Source organism: Brachyistius frenatus, unplaced genomic scaffold, assembly GCF_029030835.1.
Source record: "Brachyistius frenatus isolate BFR_SWC_R1_liver_20210118 unplaced genomic scaffold, ASM2903083v1 Contig_98, whole genome shotgun sequence".
In the NCBI taxonomy this organism is placed as follows: Eukaryota; Metazoa; Chordata; class Actinopteri; family Embiotocidae; genus Brachyistius; species Brachyistius frenatus.
In genome coordinates this window covers 1,230,821-1,249,753 of record NW_027210697.1, presented here as the reverse complement: position 1 = coordinate 1,249,753, position 18,933 = coordinate 1,230,821, and the positions used below count along the sequence as shown (strand labels likewise).

Genomic DNA, 18,933 nt, shown 5'->3' with positions numbered 1-18,933 from the left:
AGGTGGACAGATATAATACGTGTGAAAATGTCTCAACAGAGCGGTAAAAACATCAAACTAAATAAACAGCCTTACGCACATCTTCCAGTTTCCAGATTGTTAGGCACGACCAGTCCTCGTTTTTTTTCTTTCTTTTTTTTCTTTTCTTCACACTATAGGAAATGACATCACATGTTGACAGCGTGGTTCGGGCACACCCCCCCCCCACTGGAAATAAGGAGAGCAGAGAGGGCATGAGATAAACCGTGGTAGATTCAGAGGCAGACGTTGGAGTGGCATGGCTGTGTGCAGCTCAGCACTGCAACCTACATCCACGCGGCTCCCGCCTGGACCTTCGGATTCTTTCCCGCTCAGCCTCGACACGGCGGCGGACGGCGTGACACTGAGCTGTGCTGTGTTTTCCCAGCGTGTTGCAGGGCACCGGGAGACCGAGAAGGAATAATAGGAGGCTGGGGGTGGGGTGGGGTGGGGTGGGAGTGGGGGGGTGGTCGAGGGACAACCTTACCGCACGCTTGAGCGATGTGCCGTGAGCTGCTCTCTCTCTCTTTCCAGACCGTCGGGCTCCTCAGCACAGAGACGCGGGACTAATGGAGGGATGCGACGATGTCACCCTTTGCTTGTCATGCTTGAATCACAGCTGCATTTATCCTTCGGTGTCAGAGACCTTATCGTCTTCGTCTGTCACTGCCGCCAGACCCACTGTGGGGTAGCGCGGCGGACAGAGCCTCCTCCTCCGCCCCCTCTCCCTCGTCGGTGCCCCCGACTTCTCTTCACTCCCGGCTCGCTCGTGTCTATTTACCTCTCTTAAGCTACCCCCCCCCACCCCCGCCCCCTCTCTGTGAGGCTCGGGCTTTCTTGCTCTCCCGCTACCTCCCGCTTACTATCTCCCTCTCTTTTCTCATTCAAAGCAGGCTGCTTCTGTTCCATCCAAGCAGCTTCCTACATGATCTCTTGGAAAACGGTATTCGCCGCTGCTCTGCCGTCACACAGTTCCTGAGCCCTTCCAGATATTCACCTCCATAACGACAGGATGTTCCTCCAGGAGGATTGATCCCCTCCGCCCCCTTCACTCACCCCTTCCCCTCCCTTGTCCCGATCACCTGCCCCGTGACCCTCAACCCTCTTGTTTTCGACCCCCACCCACCCTCTCCTGTTTGTCCTTACCCCAAGCCTCTTTCTCCCCTCACTTGTTTCACCCCCTTGATCATGTTGCCATGTGTCTGCGGGCTTCAACTTATCCTCGTCTTGCTGTCCTCTGTCTTATGGACCCGGGGGGAAAACTGCCCAGCAACCTGCTTGTGCCCAGATCCTCACACCGTGGACTGCAGCGGCCGCGGGTTGACCCGTCTGCCCGATGAGATCCCGTTGGACGTGCGCAGGCTTTTGCTGTCCGACAACTGGATACCCCGCATCCCCTCGGACTTCCTGGTTCTGTACAGTGACTTGGTCTACTTGGACCTCCGGAACAACTCCCTCTCCCACATAGAGCAAGGGACCCTCAGCACCTCTTCCAGGCTGGTCTTCTTGGACCTGGGCAGCAACAATCTGACCGAAATCCCGAAGGGGACTTTTGGGGAGTCCCGGAGTTTGATCAAACTTCGATTGGGAAACAACCCGTATCTGAGCATGGTGAACGAGGATGCTTTCCTGGGCCTCACCTCTTTGAGAGAACTGGAACTGGAGCGTAATGCACTGTCTACCCTAAAGGTGGGGGCACTGAGTCAGCTGCCCTCCCTGCGGGTGGTGAGACTGGAGGGCAACCCCTGGGTGTGCAACTGCAACTTTGCCAGCCTGTTTGCCTGGCTGATGGAGAACAGTCACAAGCTTCCAAATGGTAAGCCTATCAGCACAAATCCATTGCTATAACACGTCTCTGGTCTATTTAGGTTTTCCCTGTAGGAGAGGAAACCCCCCCCTCCCTCCCCCCTTCTAATTTTGTCTCTTTCTTCCTCCACCCCCATAGCCTATAAATGTGAGACTGAGTGTGTAATATGACACAATAGCATTTGTTTGAAAGTGAAAACTACAATGATGGTTTAATTCAAGATATACCAATGAAGCGTTGGCTAATATGGAAAAAGATAATAAACAACTATTAAGACATTTTGAATTTAGCTTGCAGTTCTTCAGGCTCCTGATTTAAGTGTGCTCGTGAAGCGAGCATTGACCTCTACCCTGTGTGTAAATTCATTTATGGCTCATGTTTATATAATATTCATCACAGTTGCCATTCAGCAGACACTAATTCAGCAATGACCTTTTTCCTAAGCCAATGAAAGTCCAACCCTTTCTGTTGCTGCCGTGTTTATTGCTCTATCCACGTGAATTTTCACACTACAGACTCCGTCTACCACTGTGATTTAGCCACCAGGGCTCAGTTAGATAACAGGGCTGAAGTTTTGGTGGGTTTGCAAGGCGATCTCAGCGTGCGCACGCTTATCTGAGGAACAAAACAAGGCGAAGGGGGTCACCATGTCCCTTTAGAGGTATTACACTGCGTGTAAGATCTGCTTACATGTAGCTGATTGCTTTCAGCAGTCAAAGCTACTGAATTCTAAAAGGTGGTTTGCAGTATGTTCTGGCTAGAACAGAAAGCATTACAAATTGTCCAGATCTGTGTTAATATCATTCAGTTTAGAAGGTTATATAGAAAATGTAAAACACTCGTCCGTGGACATTCATTCCCAGACAAGTGTCTTTGTTCAGAGGGACCCATAAATGCTTTTACTGAAGGTCAGCTATGTATTACTATTAATGTCCTCGCAAAGGACACGGACAGTAGTTATCTCATAAGAGCAGGCCAGCACGTTGGCACAAAGAAGCAAAACTAAACAGAGCTGACAGTTCAGCCACACATGACTCGTAACTCATGCTGTTATCATGTTTAGATCACAGTATAGATGTGGCGTAGCGCATGATGTGGGTTTATTTTGAGATTTCAGTGTGAATGTGGCTCACAGTGGGTGTATTTTAAAAACTCAGTCTAGAAATACAGTACATAATGTAATGTTCAGGCACAGGGTATTGTGCACGAAGGTGTGCAGATCCTTCTGTCACTGCTCCAAGGTTAATTGGAGTGTGAAATGTTGACCTGTGCATACAAAGATAATTTTCTGTCTAAAGCCTGAATAGAATGGACACAAATCAACTGCCTCGAGATATTTTTTTTTTCTTATTTATTTATTTTTTATTAAGTTGTGAGAAACTTCATGAAAATGATCATCCATCAAAGCCAATGCGTAATGGTATCATATGTCGTGTTTTTATCATAAAAAGTATTTTTTTTTCAAACTAAAAGTCAAAATCCTAATTGTGATTAAATATATTCAATAAAAAAAAATTTTTTTAAAAAGCTTTTACTTTGCTCCCTCCAAAAACAGGCTGGTCGTTAGAAACTGCTGACAACTCCTACTATACATTTAGGCCATGGTGTACTATGCTATTGATTCTGCTCTCGCTTTCCTCCCGGGTCTTTTTTCACTTGCCCCAAAAACCGACAAGTTTGGACCTGTGAGGAAGTAAAGTTAATAAACTGGCAAGAAAACCGAATTCCCCGAAGCAATAGGTTTCAAATGCATTAATCACAGGTTCTAAGTGTTGTCAACTCCCAGGCATAATGAATTGCATCGACAGTGCTGGCCAGGCACACATAGACTACAAAGGGGAAGCCAAAAGCATGGCCAAGCTGCTGGCATGGCTGCCAACTGGCCTCCAGAGTATACACGCTCTCAAATTGAGTTAGTAATGCGTATCTCACCTCATATGTGGCTCTTACATCCCCATCAGTGAGTGTTTACTTTATGGCCCCAGAGATAGGTCCGCCGGCTTGGGCAAAACACACACACATCTCTACTTATGTGTCGGGGATATCTAAAGTGGTCTTCATTTGTATTTTTGGATCATTTAATCATGTTCTCTGGCTGGAATTGACCTTTTCTTATGGAAAAAAAAAAACATCTCGGCAAAAGGAATATTAATTGTTTTTATTAATATTCTCTTCTTAAACTATGTAAATTAAAAACAGGTCAGAGAGGACAATATGTTTTTATACTGAACTAAAAAAAAAAAATCTTTGTCAACAAGTTGCTGCCTTCCTCTGTTTATAGTTGATAGAAGCCACTTTTTGTTTCTCACTGCAAAACAGTCAAAAGCGACCACGAGCAAATACTACGAACAGTGGAATATGTCGCATGTTGTCTTTTTGCTCATATTTGTAACTGAGACACGCTGAAGGTAAAACCAGTCGACTTAGTCTAATATCAGGTTATCAAAATCTAAGATGTGAAGACAAATGTTGCTCCAGTAGTCTCACGGGGTCTCTTTGGGAGACTTACATTGAGTTGGATTTATAAACTCGGCTGGTTCACGCATGCAGGCACCATACTGCCAGATCTAATTAACGTAATGACTGAACTCTCGATTGCCGAAAAATGCAATGACCTGTTCTCTGCAATGCCGTATTGGAAGTGGCTACACAATAACAGATGGACTCTCATTAGGGAATGAGCTTGACTCCGAAAGCTTTTCAATATGCATGAGCCCTGACAACCATCGTCAGTGTGGGTGTTTCAACTTAATATCTCATTCTTTGTAGAGAAAATCAATTACAGAGACAGAAATTACATTCTAAATGGTGCACCAGTGTGCTCGCTTCCTCTTGGTGGGTGTTGCATCGCATGTCTTTTTAATCAAACAACGCAGCAGGGGCGTTTACAATAACAAAACAGTGTGTGCAGCCTCTCCAAGAGCTCAACCAATGTTCAAAATATAACGGGTAAAGGTGCTACAAATGGTCTCTTTATAGCAATTCAACGGGATATACTGATTGTAATACTTTTGCTGTATGCATGTGTTAAATTCACAATTCTCAAAGTGATCACAGGACTCCAAACAGCAGCTGACTGGTTTAATTTTGCAGCCCATTTTATTTAAGTAGCAAATGATTTCTTTTTCAAAGGTCCCAGTTCTGCAGCTCCAAAAGAAAATGGGCGTTTGGAGAAATAAAATCATGGCCGTGGTCTAACGTCACTTTAGAAAGTATAAATTATAAAGCTGTAGGTACTAAAGCAGGCAACGAACAAACTATTTGCAAACTTCTGTACATCGTTGTCCTAGCAACATTTGCATTTGTGCCTTCGTGCTTGCAGCTATAGGTTACCGGTACCTTTTGATAATGTGGGCAGTGCTGAGTCTTACTTTGCTCCATCCACATCTAAAAGTGCTGCACCCACAGCTCGTATGCCACATGATGGTGTGGAGAAGGCAGGGGAGACGAGGGAGACGGGCAAAACAAAAAGCTAAAAAAAAACATTAACATGAGTGGTTAGTAGAGTTTCCTGTGATACAACAGAGGAACTAGATGTGCTGTGTAAATTCGTCGGAACGTGGTGTTGACATTGTTGGCAACACAAATTTTACAACAGCCTCAAAACATTTGGCGCACAAACTTTAAAATGACAGCATGCGGCACCATCTAGACTGGTGCGTGAAAGCTGAACCGCGAGCCGAATACGACACGGCGTCACGTCTCAAGTGTTCCGCTAAATTCAACTTGGAAATCCTTCTCTGTTCTTCAAATTAGGGACCAAAAACTGTTATTATGCATTTTAATTTTGCCTAGTGGTATGTTTTCTGTCCGGTCTTGACCGTCTGTCTGCGTTTTGCACTTCATAATTAACTGTGTTGCATTTTATCTCTTGTCAATCTCTCCCTCTTTATTTCATCACCTCTTCTATTTGGTGGTAAAGGAATTGAAAACAATTTTAGGATCATGCACATTTTGTTCTTTTACGATACGACTGCCAGACATCCGACAGACTGGTCCTACATCTGTGCGCTCTCTGCTTTAGTTTTGAGTGAGGTTTCAAAACTCCTCCAACCCCTAATCGCCATGTAGGTTGTAAGTTCCAGCCTTCAAATAAATCCCAAACGAGTTTTTCCTAAATTAGCACCTCTGCTTAGGTTTATGCACAAAAAGCACTTGGTTCTCCTCCGGGCAAGATAATGGTTTGGGTTAAAATTATGACTTTAAACCATGTTATGTTAAAGTTACTACTTCCTTAAACTTGCACAACCTTTGTCGTCATGGCAACAGTTTTAAAAAGCTCTCCCGACTCATGGTTAGAGTGTGAACTGCATCACTTCTTTGAGACACCAGTTTGTCATTATTTCTCCTACTGCTAGAAGTCGCTTCACTTTGAAATAGGGCTGAAATATCACAATATTTTTGACCAAATACCTTCATATCAAAATTGCAACAATATTGTCGGGAGCCCCACTTTAAAATGTAACTGTCAGTCATAATATTAGTATGATGCATCAAACCTTTGAAAAAAGGTGTATTCTAAGGTTTTTGTGTTGGCCAGTAATTGGTCATTTCTTTCATGTTCTCAGCAAGACAGATTCATCATCTAGATCAGTAAAATGAGTACATTAATATGTAGATTGGATTTGGAGCACAGTGTGACAGGAGTATGTTTGCTGTCGAACTTTTATAAAATATGGCACGAGCAGTAATTGAACAGAATCCTCAACTATTTCACTGTAAATAAAACCAAAGTGTACTGCTGTTTCATAAGTCCTCCCAAGATATTTATGGCTTCCTTGGTGAAGGCCTGCATAATGCTGCAGCTGCAGAGCCCGTCGTAAACCCAATTCCCATTTCATTTTTCACATCTTGATTTCCCCTGTGATTTTCAGATCACGACGCAGCACACTTTCCTGTTTGCATAACTTTGATTACTGCAGGTCAGCGTTGTGAGTGGTTTGAAGATACTTAAAATGGATGAAATAGACATTTTTGGATAGAAACCCCGGCTGTGTTTGGGCTCCTATGTATAGTACTGGAGACAAATAATTATTATTGACCATGTCTGTGTTGAATCAGATTGTCAGATTTAATGTTAAAATACAAATTTTGTACAGAAAGCAGTAAAGGGATCCGCATTTGTTTCGGGTTTTTTGCTCCCATTTAAAAGGCTTTTTTTTGCCACTAATTAGGGTCATAAATGTTTTAATGGAAGGATGAGTGTAAACAGGATCCACTGCTGTCTCCAGTGCTCTTGGGTTAAGGATGAACAAAGGCCATGTATAATTCAGAGTGACACAGTTCTACAGCACATTGGCCAGGGTAATTGGAGCTGGAGCTGCCTACAGGGCAGGGCTGGCCAGCTCTCCTGGGAGATGGGAGATGGGAGATTGCGACCGAGTCCCGTCGTGGCGTTGCTACTCGCACTAGTCGTGACCTGTACAGTTTCACTACAGATTAGCAGTTCATGTAACAGGTCAAAGTCCGACTTTTCCTTCACAGCCTATCGAGTTGTTCCGTCGAGACAAACAGATCTGAAAATATGACGCCGTTGACCGGCACTACCGCGCAAAATGCCGCCGCGCTCGACATCACTTGCTATCTTTACTACCCATGGGTATGTGATGAGAAAATATCTGTTCCATTAACACAGGCTGACAGCTTGTTTTATCTTGGCCTAATTTAATGTTTATTTAAAGTTGGGATGTGAAACAGAGAGCGCCGGTAAAGGGAAAGCTGAGTGTGAAAAGGTGGACAGAATTACAATGTGTGATAGCATCAGCTGCTACACGTACAGTAGCAGAGACAGATAATCTGCCAGTGTCAGAAATAAAAGGTGAAAAGCCGTAAGCATTATTTCACTGGTCGTGTGCAGAATCGAGCATGATGGAAACTTCCCTTTGTTCCACTTTGTGGCCCACTGAGAAGCATAAATTACTAAAACCTGCATATTTAGCGGTTTCCTCATGAGTTATGACAGTAGACAAACTGCTATTTAATGTGCTGAAAAGAAATCTTCTAGAAATTGCTTCTCGACTATCTTCTCTTGTGTTTGGGGGGGGAAAAAAAGATCATTTACAAGTGTGTATTTGTGCTTTTGTGATGGGACATTTTGAATATGCCCTCAGTACAAGGATGCCCGTGAATCTCCACACACAAGGAGTCCGCTCCTGAATGGTTTAACCTCGCCCCACTGTCACATGAATGCCTGTCATTTTGTGCATTCATTTCACACAGTCTCCGCTCTGTTCCTTTCTAATCCCTACTCCTGCCCTCTTCCTGCACGAATCTCTCGCCATTTTTCTCTCAGATATCACTCAGACTCTCTCCGTCACTGTAAGGGAATAATTCTTCAATGCCTCTGCAATTATACGTGCATGGGTCCGTTTAAATCACACTTGAGTGGCACATTCATCTTGTTTATTCAAGTAGGGAGTATTTAAGTAGAGAGCCTCGTCACCAGTGTTTTGCCAATTCTGCACGCTTCTGCAGATTTACTATTGTGGCGATTTTTGCCTCAGCTGTTGGCGCAGAGATCAATCTGGAGAGACAGTGTGGTGTTGAGACAGGGAGGAGAGACAATCCTCCAATATCAGCCCGCCACAGCGAGGTAGATCAATCACAGCCCAGACGGCAGATAGCCTATCCTGTCGGCTGGCTGTAATCCTAAATGTAATCCATCAACTGTCCGCGCCAGGAATGTAACATAGCCGTGTGGGCTGACACACCTGATGGTGTAAAGGTGTGATTTCTGTTGCATTGTTGTACAGTAGCCGGCTTTGCAGCCGCACGATTTGCGATCACAGTGGTGCTGGGGGATCGTTTATGAACTCTGGACATTTTACAGGATCAGTTTTACAAAGCTGATGTGGACCAATAAAAATGGTCTGAGATACTCGCTGAGAACATGAAAAAAAAATTGTGCCACAGTAAAAGTGGGGCTGCAATGAATTAACGTTCACAGCTTTCATTAGAAGTTTTGGTGCAACCATTTCAAACAGGACTCTAATCCACATGAAAGCACCTACTCCGTCTGCATTTAACATGCACAGTATATTTAATTCCCCCTGGACATTAAATCACAGAGCTTCTAGCCTGCAGCTGTACTTCCAGACACATCATTCCTCAGCAGAATTACACTGAATAAATTAGGTTGCATATTAAAGGCCCAGTGTGTAATAATGTAATATTCTTAATTATCTTTTCATTTACGCATAATCACCTGAGATTAGGAATTGTTCCTGTTTCATCACCTCAGAATAAGCCTCTCATCTACATGGGGAGTGGGTCTTCTTCCACGAGGCCATGTTGCACCGTCATGTTTCTACAGAAGCCCAAAACAGACAAACCAAACACTTGTGCTATAAACTAGTCCGCTCTCTTTGCATTGCTCTAAATCTTTCTTCTTTTTTTTATTATTTTTTTTTTTATTAGTTCTGTATCAGATTGTTAAACCACAGTGAGGTCAAGTTAGTCGGGCTCTCTGAGAGTTATCGTGCTTCATTGAGCCTAACGTGGACTGTCCTTGGTAAACACAGCGGTTGACATTTGCCATCTTGTTTTTTTTGGAGCCAGAAGTAACCATATTTGAACAAGCTGGGGAAGGCGAGGGGTGAATTCGATGGAAAACCCGAGGACACGGGACCCCAGGCACGTCTATCAAACCAGGCACGCCCCCAAACAGACCTCTCTTTGAGAATTATTTTCAGAAAGACCACCACAACGCTGATCAGGAGTGTATTTGGCGACACCATAATGACTTTTGAAAAAAAAATGTTATGACTTAATATTTTCTGAGAAAAGTCGACGCAATTTGAATGGATGTCGATTGGAACCTGTGGTTTTTGGAGCCCTACTGGCCCTCGGTGGTATTGCACATCTGCATGAGCTTCACATTTCTAATCCAGAAACTACATCCGTTTTTAAATGCAACCTTTGGTGTATATTCATATACTGGTAGTATTTAGTCAAAATTACACCGTATAAGGTGAACTAGGCGTATTCAAAGGAAGCATAGTCTGTGTTTGTTTGCAAAATTCTATTAATATAAAGCAATTTACGGTCAACAATAATCTGACTCGGGTTGAAGCTACATTACTGAAAGTCTGGACATCCTTCGTCATAGACAGCTTGCAATTCTAAGAAACTATCATTATGGTGTTTTTCCAGAGGGTTTCCACTCTTTGCCAAAGAACACAGCTGTTCAGTAATTCCCCCATTTGTCAGGCAGTGCGAGTCTGTCTCCCCTATTGCGTAATTTCAGTTCTTAACTGCAACAATAGCTCCACTGGAAAGCTACTTTATCTCCTTGCAAACCCTGCATAATTTATTGCATATGCAAATGTTTGTATTGGAATAAATGTCCATATAAAAAAGGATTTACATTTCGGTGTAGCTTTTGAATTGTATGTTATGCTCAGACGAATATAAAAACTAACACAAATAAAGTTAGGTTGTTAGTCTAGACATGTGACATGCTCACAAATTATATATGAAAATGATCTACTAAAAATAGCAGTGAAAAATAATTAAACTTTGCTGTCTCCGTCCACCACTGGCCTGTTTATGATAAATGTGATAATGCTGTACCTCCTGCAGAGGCCATGTGTTCACCAGGATAATTTTAGTCTCAGATGTTATTAATGAAGCATCTGGAGCAGGCAAGATCCGGCAGAGAGGTTTCAAAAGGCAAAGGCTAAGTCTCTTAGGTGATGGGGCATTTTCCATGCAGTAAGTGCACTGAGAATATAAATATGATCCCTTTATCTCTGGCACAAACAGACAGGACAGGCTCTTTAATATATTGGATTTTCTGTTTTTTATCAATGTTTTTATAAGATGTGTGGCAATGACACAGAAGGTGAACTTCCCTCAAATCTGCGGTTTAACAAATAATTACAAGGTCACTGCATTCTGTCCGTGTTTGACTTTTCTGGCTTTTTTCTAAATACTCTGCTGCACATTTGTATCCCCTCTCTGCTTCTTGTTTTCCCCTTTTAACTGTCAACTATTTATTGGAAAGGATTTATTTTGCATGGAATCAAGGATAAGTGCACATCACTGGGGCTGCCTTTATATGGCGAGTTTAGAATTTAACCATCTCTAATAACTTAACACACGTGTAAAAAAGAAATCCCTTCGAAAAGCCCCTTTGAATCAAGTATGAGCTATGTGGTTTGCTATGCAATTCATTTCTTAGAATATTCAATTTTTTAAGTATATATATAAAAAAAAAAAAGCCAGCAAAACATTTTCAGCTTATATTTGTCACATGGAGATTACTAAATGGTTGTGAGTCCAGCAGGTCATCGTTGCCTCTTCAGTAGACTTGCGTGTTACTCAGACGAGTTGAATGAGCAGTTTCCTCACAAGCTATTAATTTGTTTTGATCTCTGATTCCCACAGCATATGGTGGTAGACATGTCGTGGAATTAATCGTGACAGGGACTGGTGCGCTCCTCTCTAGCCTCACCAGGATCGCCAGTATCGGCTCTTTAGTCACTTTGGAGCGTCTTTCTCGGTGCCTGGTTTGTTTTTGAATCACTGGCCGGAGGCTACTTGAGTTCTCAGCAGAACTTGTCTCGCGAGCACGTGTGCTGTGGTTCTTGTCTAGTTCGTCTCCGTGTATGTTGTGGTGGGAGCCGTGCACATGTCATTTATAAGAAAAGAACAAAAAAATTAGGGATCGCAAGTTGTATACGTTAATAATATGCATAATAGTCGCAAACAAAATGACCAAATGAAGGTTTTTAATGACATTTTAATGTAAGAACAACAAGATTTAAGATGTAGTGCTTGTAATATTCTTTACCTTGGGTAACAAATCCCCTTAAATGAGCAAAACCAACCACTCCATTATTGTCCAGGAACCATAATAAACACATAAACAAGCCACACCGTTGCACTGGGTGACATTTCCCTTCATTATGATGCTTGCAGTAAACTTGGAATCAACTTTTCTATTTATTTATTTATTTTTCGTGAGTAGAAGTCAATAGGAGTCGGAGGCCATCCATCATCATCAAGTTATGCTGCACCCACGGGATGTTATTAAGATTAAAATGTAAGTCTTGGAAAACCTTTTCTGAGCTTATGCACACAACAGCAAGTCACGGAAGTGCTGGATTAAATAAAAAAAAAGTAGTAAAAGAGATGAAAACATCCACATGCTGATCAAAATTTCAAATGCTTTCTTTATTTCTTAGTTTTATTTATCTTTATGTCTTTTCAAAGACTCACCGTGACATCATCATTGTTTATGTCACAACAGTAATTCAAAAACACAAAATCATGTTCATATCCAAATTTAAGCTTCACTGAGCTTTTTACTTCTGCAATTTTGACTGCCAATTTTTTGTTCTTCAATTGAACATCAGAGGAAATGTGAGAATCTGTATCTTGTAAGTTTTATCAAGCTTTTAAAGAGTTCAGTTACAAACATAATCAATACTGTAAACGAGTCAATGAGAGAACCAGGAAATACAATTCCACACCATCCGAAAACAAAAATGTTGTTTCCTATCGTCAATTACAACTTTTGAAGTTTCTTTGTACAACCTTTTACACATCAAGCACATTATTTCATTGTTAGTTGGGTTTTGCAAATCAGTTTATTTTCTTATTCACATTTCTCTTTCATACCTAATTAAAACCCTCGAATGTCAGTCATTGAATAGCAGCCGAGCACCGCTTTAACTCAACCCAGAATGAAGGCAGTCGGTTGATGCGACAATCACAGAAGTTATTCTATCTGTGTTATAACAAAGCCTGCTTCAAATTGTGCTGACTGTCGAGCAAACACCCAGAAGTGATGTACTGCCAAGTGTGTGCATTTGCATGTGCAGTATCAGAAGAAAGTAGCCACCCACATGGCAAGGCTTCATCTCTACCCACCTATAAGCCAGCGCTCGCATCAATATGTCTCGTTTTTCACAACATATTGCCAGTAGGATGGTAACTTACTTGCTGTAAAGATTGTTGTTTGCAGTGTTACAGTTATTAGATAATACGTGTTTACTCGGAACAGCGTTGCAAGCGTCTAATTTAGCACTTGTGTCAAAGGAAACTCAAAGGTTATTAAAATTGTCAGTAAAATACCTCAAATGATTGACTCTGTTAGAATAGGAAGGAAAACCCGTTGGGTTTATCTTAGTCGTAGTTTTAGTGGCCAGTCTTCAACATTCACATGTTAAAACTGACCCTCCTGATCCACTGTGTTGATCTGATTGATCCGAGTTGCAGAAGATGACTCACCGGAGGACTTGCACCCTTGAAATCCAATAAGCCACGGTCACTGTCCTTTTCCATTTAAATAATGTCTGAACAATAAACTACGTGCAAGAGACAGAGAGCAGCTCGCTCTGATTTACCATCGCTTTCATCTCGAGATGAGTTTGGTCAAGGTGCCCGTGTGTCTCAGACAGCGCTGCCCCTCACTACATCGGTACGTTTTTGAAGCCGTAGCAGCGGTCATATTTAACGCCGTGTTTACTCGGAGAAATGCCTCGTGCAGCTTGCAGTAAAAAAAAATAAAAAAATCTAAATGAGTTACCCGAATCTGTATTCCATTCGTTAAACCGTTTACTAAAGAACGCGCCGTAATTTATCTTGATGTTGGAGACTCAAAGGAAGGCATCACCCAGGGCTACGGACACTGCACTGCAACACATTAAGACAAAAATAAAGCTTCTCTTACAGCACACAGCTATACACAAACAGTATCACTCTGCCTCACGGTATTTCAACTTTATTCCAAGAGTGAACCTACAGTCAGGCTGTGGGTGGGTGTACTGTAAACACAGTGCAACTTCAACTCATAAGTGAAGACTTCTCATCGACCTTAGAGTTTATTAAATCATATCCCACTCTTTGGAAGAAAGTGCATTACCCTGTTGAATTGAGATATTTCTCATAGTTCCTTAGAATTAAAGGGCGGAGTACAAACAAGGGAAACTGCGCGCTTTAGTTTTCTCTGATCATTTTCAGTCCTGTGAGTAGGCGAGGGCCGCTTCAGCTGCTGATGTCACGGGCTGAAAGGCGTTATCTTTAATTATAAACTCCTGGGGAATGAGAGGAATAACAGTGAAGCGACTCGGGCGGAGCTGTACCGGCTGCTTGTTCTTCTACATGAGGAACAATCAAAGTTCCTGCCGTGCATGAAGGAAGCATTGACTTGCGCAAGTATTCCAAATGTCGCTCGAGCGACGTCAGCTCCTGAGTTACGCGTGTTTTTGTGACCGCCGGTACATTTTGTCGATTTCAATATGGACCCGAAACGTGAGCAGAGAGAGCGCAACGCAAAGTTTTGTGTAAAACTTGGAAGACCGGCAACGGAGACGGCCAACACCGAGTTCCACCGTGATGTTCTGAGGTTTCTGAGGGACAACGTTTAGGGCAAACGACCTGAACTTCTGGTTCTCCAACATTAAAAGCGCACGAGTTTCTCGCCGTTAACAAGGCGGCCGACGCGCCCCGCTGATGTGCGATCTCTGCTCTGCTCTAGTATCGAGGCCACGTTCACATCGCTCATGCACGTGTGGCATTGGTCACAAAAACAGACAGAATTCAGGCGCTGATGTTGCTCAAGTGGTAAAACCTGAAATTCGTACAAATGAAAATGACTGCTCGCCCCTGCTCTGTGCACATCACAGTGCTGCACTCAGTTCGTGCACAACAGGAACAACTCTGAACTTTTTGATTGCACTTTGTGTGATGTAATCCCTGAAATACTGCCATATGAATACTTCTGTCTAGAAATCCATGAATATGACATTATTCGCTGCAGCGGCGCCAGCGGGATTAAATCTCGGTGTACACGTAGGATTTGCCCACCGTCTCCGTGGGTGTTTAGCTAGCTAATTACTCTGTTCAATACGGTATGCCATCATGCTATCGCTTATACAGCTAATCTTTTACCCAGTAGCGGCAGCTTGGGTATGTGCAGCCTAAATCCTGCAGCATTATATTAGCTCCTAGCATTTTGTTACAGTCACTGTGATTTTGTGTGACAGGTTGTCATATATATATATTACACCTTCCCACCATGTACGCCAATGGTTGAGTCCCAGCTTATTTTACGAAGGCTATCTTAATTTGTTTTCTTTGAAATGTTCCAAAACTGCTTGTTTTGTGTTTTTTCAAAAGTAGATATAATTTCTTCCAATCACAAACATATTTAATGTAGTTGTTTGATTCTTAAAAGTTACGAAGGAAGAGGGCATGTTGGGAAATGGGAGGGGAGGGGCCCAAGAAAAATATATGCACCAGGGCCAATAACTCTGCCGCAGATATGTCTCCTACGGACGCGAGCGAGAGAGACCGATTCATTTAGTTTTGCACAAAAGTTACTGAGGAAATACAACCGTGATCAGTCTGTTTGAATCATAACGTCAGTAAGTGGAGGCAGACAAAAAACGGGATCGGTAAGATAGATAAGTTCACGTACGCAATGCGTGTCGAGCGTGTCGAAATTGGTCTGGTCTTATTTCCTGTTTTCATTTCAGGGGTGGAAGGCATGGAGTGCTCCCTTCCTATGGACGGCAGACGTGTGTCTCTGACCCAGCTCTCAAAGGACAGCTTTCGTGAGTGTCAGGCCACCCTGACTCTAACGGACCTGCTCATCATCATATTCTCCGGCATCTCGGTGTCGGTGGTGGCCATCATGACCAGCTTCTTCCTGGCTTCAACTGTTCATTGCTTCCAGCGCTGGAGTAAAGGCGCCAAGGGGGACGAGGAGGAGAGTGAGGAGTGAGGAGGATTTGCTGTTGAGGGCCCGTGTGGTCCTGGTACTTCAAACAATAAGAGGAAACCGAAGACAGTGAGTGGCCCCCGTGCTGTTTCCTCCCTGGTGAATATCCAGGACTAGTTAACGGTAGGATCTTGCCCCGCTACGGTTGCAGTTGTTTTCTTTGCACGTGGACCTCTGAAATATGGTAACAAAAGACATTCCCAAGGAATGAGTCCCGTTAAAGGTTAGTGAGTGTACAGATCCACTCGTACAATGCTATTATAGAGATCGTATTTTTGGCTGTGAGAGCCCGTGGTCGTCATCTATGGTCACTGGGACTCGGCTCGATGTTAGAGGCCGACATAAATATACAAAGGCCAACAAGAAATAGATTACAAACAAAGAGGTGTTGCTGCAGCGCTGTCACGTTAGTCTTAGAGAAACCAAAAACGTATCTACTCATGTTGGAGATTCAACTCTGGAATCTGAAATCCAGTAAAGGTGACATCGAAGCCGGCGTGACCTCGTGGGTGACTTTGTCAAGGTAGATCAGGATGCCAGATCTCAATCCCATAACTAAAAGGATGTCATACCGACCAATGACCTCAGTACGTAACTGCCTGTAACATGATATGCCGGCATATCCTGCCATTTTGTGTCTGTTTTGAACAGCCTCACTCACTAACATTAACATTGTTGTTCGCAGGCACTGAAGAAGGAAAAATACCGTTGTTCCTTCGGCATGTCAAATTAGACAGCAGGGATGTGAGTTGAACACGAAGGATTTGGGTAATGATGTGCTGTACGCGGGAAGAGATTCCAGCGGCTCGGCACGTTCTTTCAGTGGTACTATATTCATTATGTAATCACAAATGTATGTACAAAAGAAAACGATGTACAGTCAAACAAGCGTAGAAGTCAAGATGATATACGGTATGTTCCTTTAGATTGATAACTGTGAACTGTTTAGAAAAGAATTCATAGAATATCTAATATTGGAAATGATGGCAAATATGGTATTAAAATAGAATCTATGTAGAATTATTGTGTCAAATAATGCACTTTAAATGGTGAACCCTAACTTTGGCAATCCTCTAATTACATCATGTGGACTGGTTCTGTCTTCATCTGCCAAAAGCTTAGGTTTAGGTGGAGGAGAGAACACGTATACAGACTTGGTTGTCGATGGCGTGTTGCTTCGTGAGGTAGGGATAGCTCCGAAATAGAAGCCAAATCACTCTGTATACATAAACATTGTGCTCATGCAGTTATAGTCTCCAAAGATTTCTATTTTCTTCTAGTCTGTCTGTGATGAACCGGCTGTCTCACTTGGCAGTCTTTAACCTCTATTTTAACAGGAAGGTCAGTTTAGAAGAGTTATTTATTTGCTGTGACAAACAAGAGTTTAGTTTTGTGAGAAAACATCTGTTGTGCTTAAGATATCCATCAGTTTATTGTCCTTTTACTAAAGATCTCAATAACTTGTAGTAAAGTTGCTGATTTGATATCCTGGAAAAAGTCTCATATCAAAACTCATATGCATTTAAAAGAGTGACGGGACATTTAAATTTAATAAATCAATCCCCTGAATATTGTGACTCTGTATATTTAAATCCTCCATGATTCAAATTTGGGAGGTAAAAGAAGTGGTCTGCCCCCTCCCCCCCACCAGTCCAAAAACAAAAACAAAGGTATATTGCATTGCTTCTCACATTCTTGTAAGGCATGAATAATTCAGAGAAATTGAGATATGAAGCAGAAAGAATGTCAAGTCTCTAAATGGAAACGAGCAGAAGAAGAGCCACGAGCAAACACCGTCATCGTTTCTGTGCGGTTGACAAAAGATAAAAAGGAATTCCAAACGCCTCTATCCCTTTTAGAACAAGTCATAAATCTGAATGTGCAGCGTTCCCGAGCACATTTCATAACAATGACAAAAAAATAACAACAAAAAAAAAAATATATATATGTGGCCTTATTTTCTTTTAAATTTCTTTTCTCCTTTGTATTATAATCAGTAAAAGCCCAACGATTTCACAGGAAACTAACGTCATCCCGCCGCGCTCTTTTTAAAGGGCGTGTTGGCACCAGTCGGTGTTGTCCCGGTGTGTTTTCATTAATGTGTGTTTTCACGTGTTGCGTTGAAAATGGCACATCCTTACTAAAAAAAAAAAAAAGTGCAAGACTGAAACTGTACGGCTGTTGTGTATTTGCCAGAATTCAAACTAAGTGGGGAAACTTTGAAGACGCGTGACCTGCGCAAATTAAGAAAACCGAATCGAGCTTTCGCTAAGCCCTTCCCCTTCAACTGTCCAATCGTCACCTGGCCGTTGCAACTAAGCATGTCGGCAGGCCTGTCGAGCTTTCGGTTCCTCCGTATGTTGAGGCGGTGTACAAGCAGCTGGGAAAAGAGTTTGGAGTCGGCCTCCTCAAAACCCGAAATCACAAGAATGAACACGTAAAGAACAGATTTGAGTCGGTCTGCTTCCCATTACAACATCACTTTACCGTTTCTTACCTGTGCAGGACTACCACATCCACTTTTTGAGTTCACATGCTGTTATATCAAAATGTAGGGTCATGACGGCACCTCTTGGTGAAGTAAACACTCCAGCCAAACTTGTGTTAGATACTCCTACGCGTGGCAAAGTCATCCTTTTTCTTAAATCCTTTTCTCTTAGGGGGGGGGATACAAAAAAAAAAAAAAAGAAGTAAAGTACACCATTTGAGAATGTGAACAACAAACTATCGGCGAAATCCAACTGAATATCCAAGTGCGCGTCGATGAGCGTGAGCGTTGCCTCCTGCAGGTGCGTAGATTAGAACGAGGCAGACTCGGGTCGGGATCAGAATGAATGGGAGCGAAGTAAGAATTGAGGACATCGACACGGTGTCCTTTAGCGTGATAGTGAAAACCAATAAAACCCACAGTCAGTCAAGTCAGTCAGTCAGTCGCGGGGAAACACGGCTCATCATTTGACCCAAAGAATCTCTCCCGGCTGCAACGTTAATAAATCTTTCACCGTTAAATCTTTCCGGACGGCCGCGCGATCGAACACTTGACGGGCCTAGCGACGGTTACTAAGGGGGGGCGGGGCTTAGTGAAAGGATCAATTCCAGCCTCAGTATAAGTGCAGTCCTAAAGGTTTACGCCACTGTACATTTCGTATTTGAAATCGGTTGTCCTTGCGGCGTACGGCAGTTTGGTTTAGCGAACACCGCGCACTATTGCTCATATCCGGAGGGAAGGTGCCGACAGTTGTAAGTTCACACTGAGGGAATAAGCGAGACATAAAGCTCGTTGACTCGAGACGGAGCAGATCCTCATAGTCGGTAAACGATTCTAAACATTTCACTGCTCATCGCCGCCAGAGTCACTAAAGTGGATTCGTTTGGTTGT

At 42.8% G+C, this 18,933-nt stretch overlaps 1 protein-coding gene across 1 annotated transcript; it reads left to right on the top strand.

Moving 5' to 3' along the window:
• The first annotated feature begins 221 nt into the window (after positions 1-221).
• Positions 222-18,216, top strand: LOC138628330 (leucine-rich repeat-containing protein 38). The gene is made up of 2 exons (XM_069711317.1): positions 222-1,834; positions 15,310-18,216. Exons 1-2 carry the CDS (start codon positions 1,207-1,209, stop codon positions 15,555-15,557), a joined length of 876 nt encoding a protein of 291 aa, XP_069567418.1. The 5' UTR covers positions 222-1,206; the 3' UTR covers positions 15,558-18,216.
• Positions 18,217-18,933: the final 717 nt, after the last annotated feature.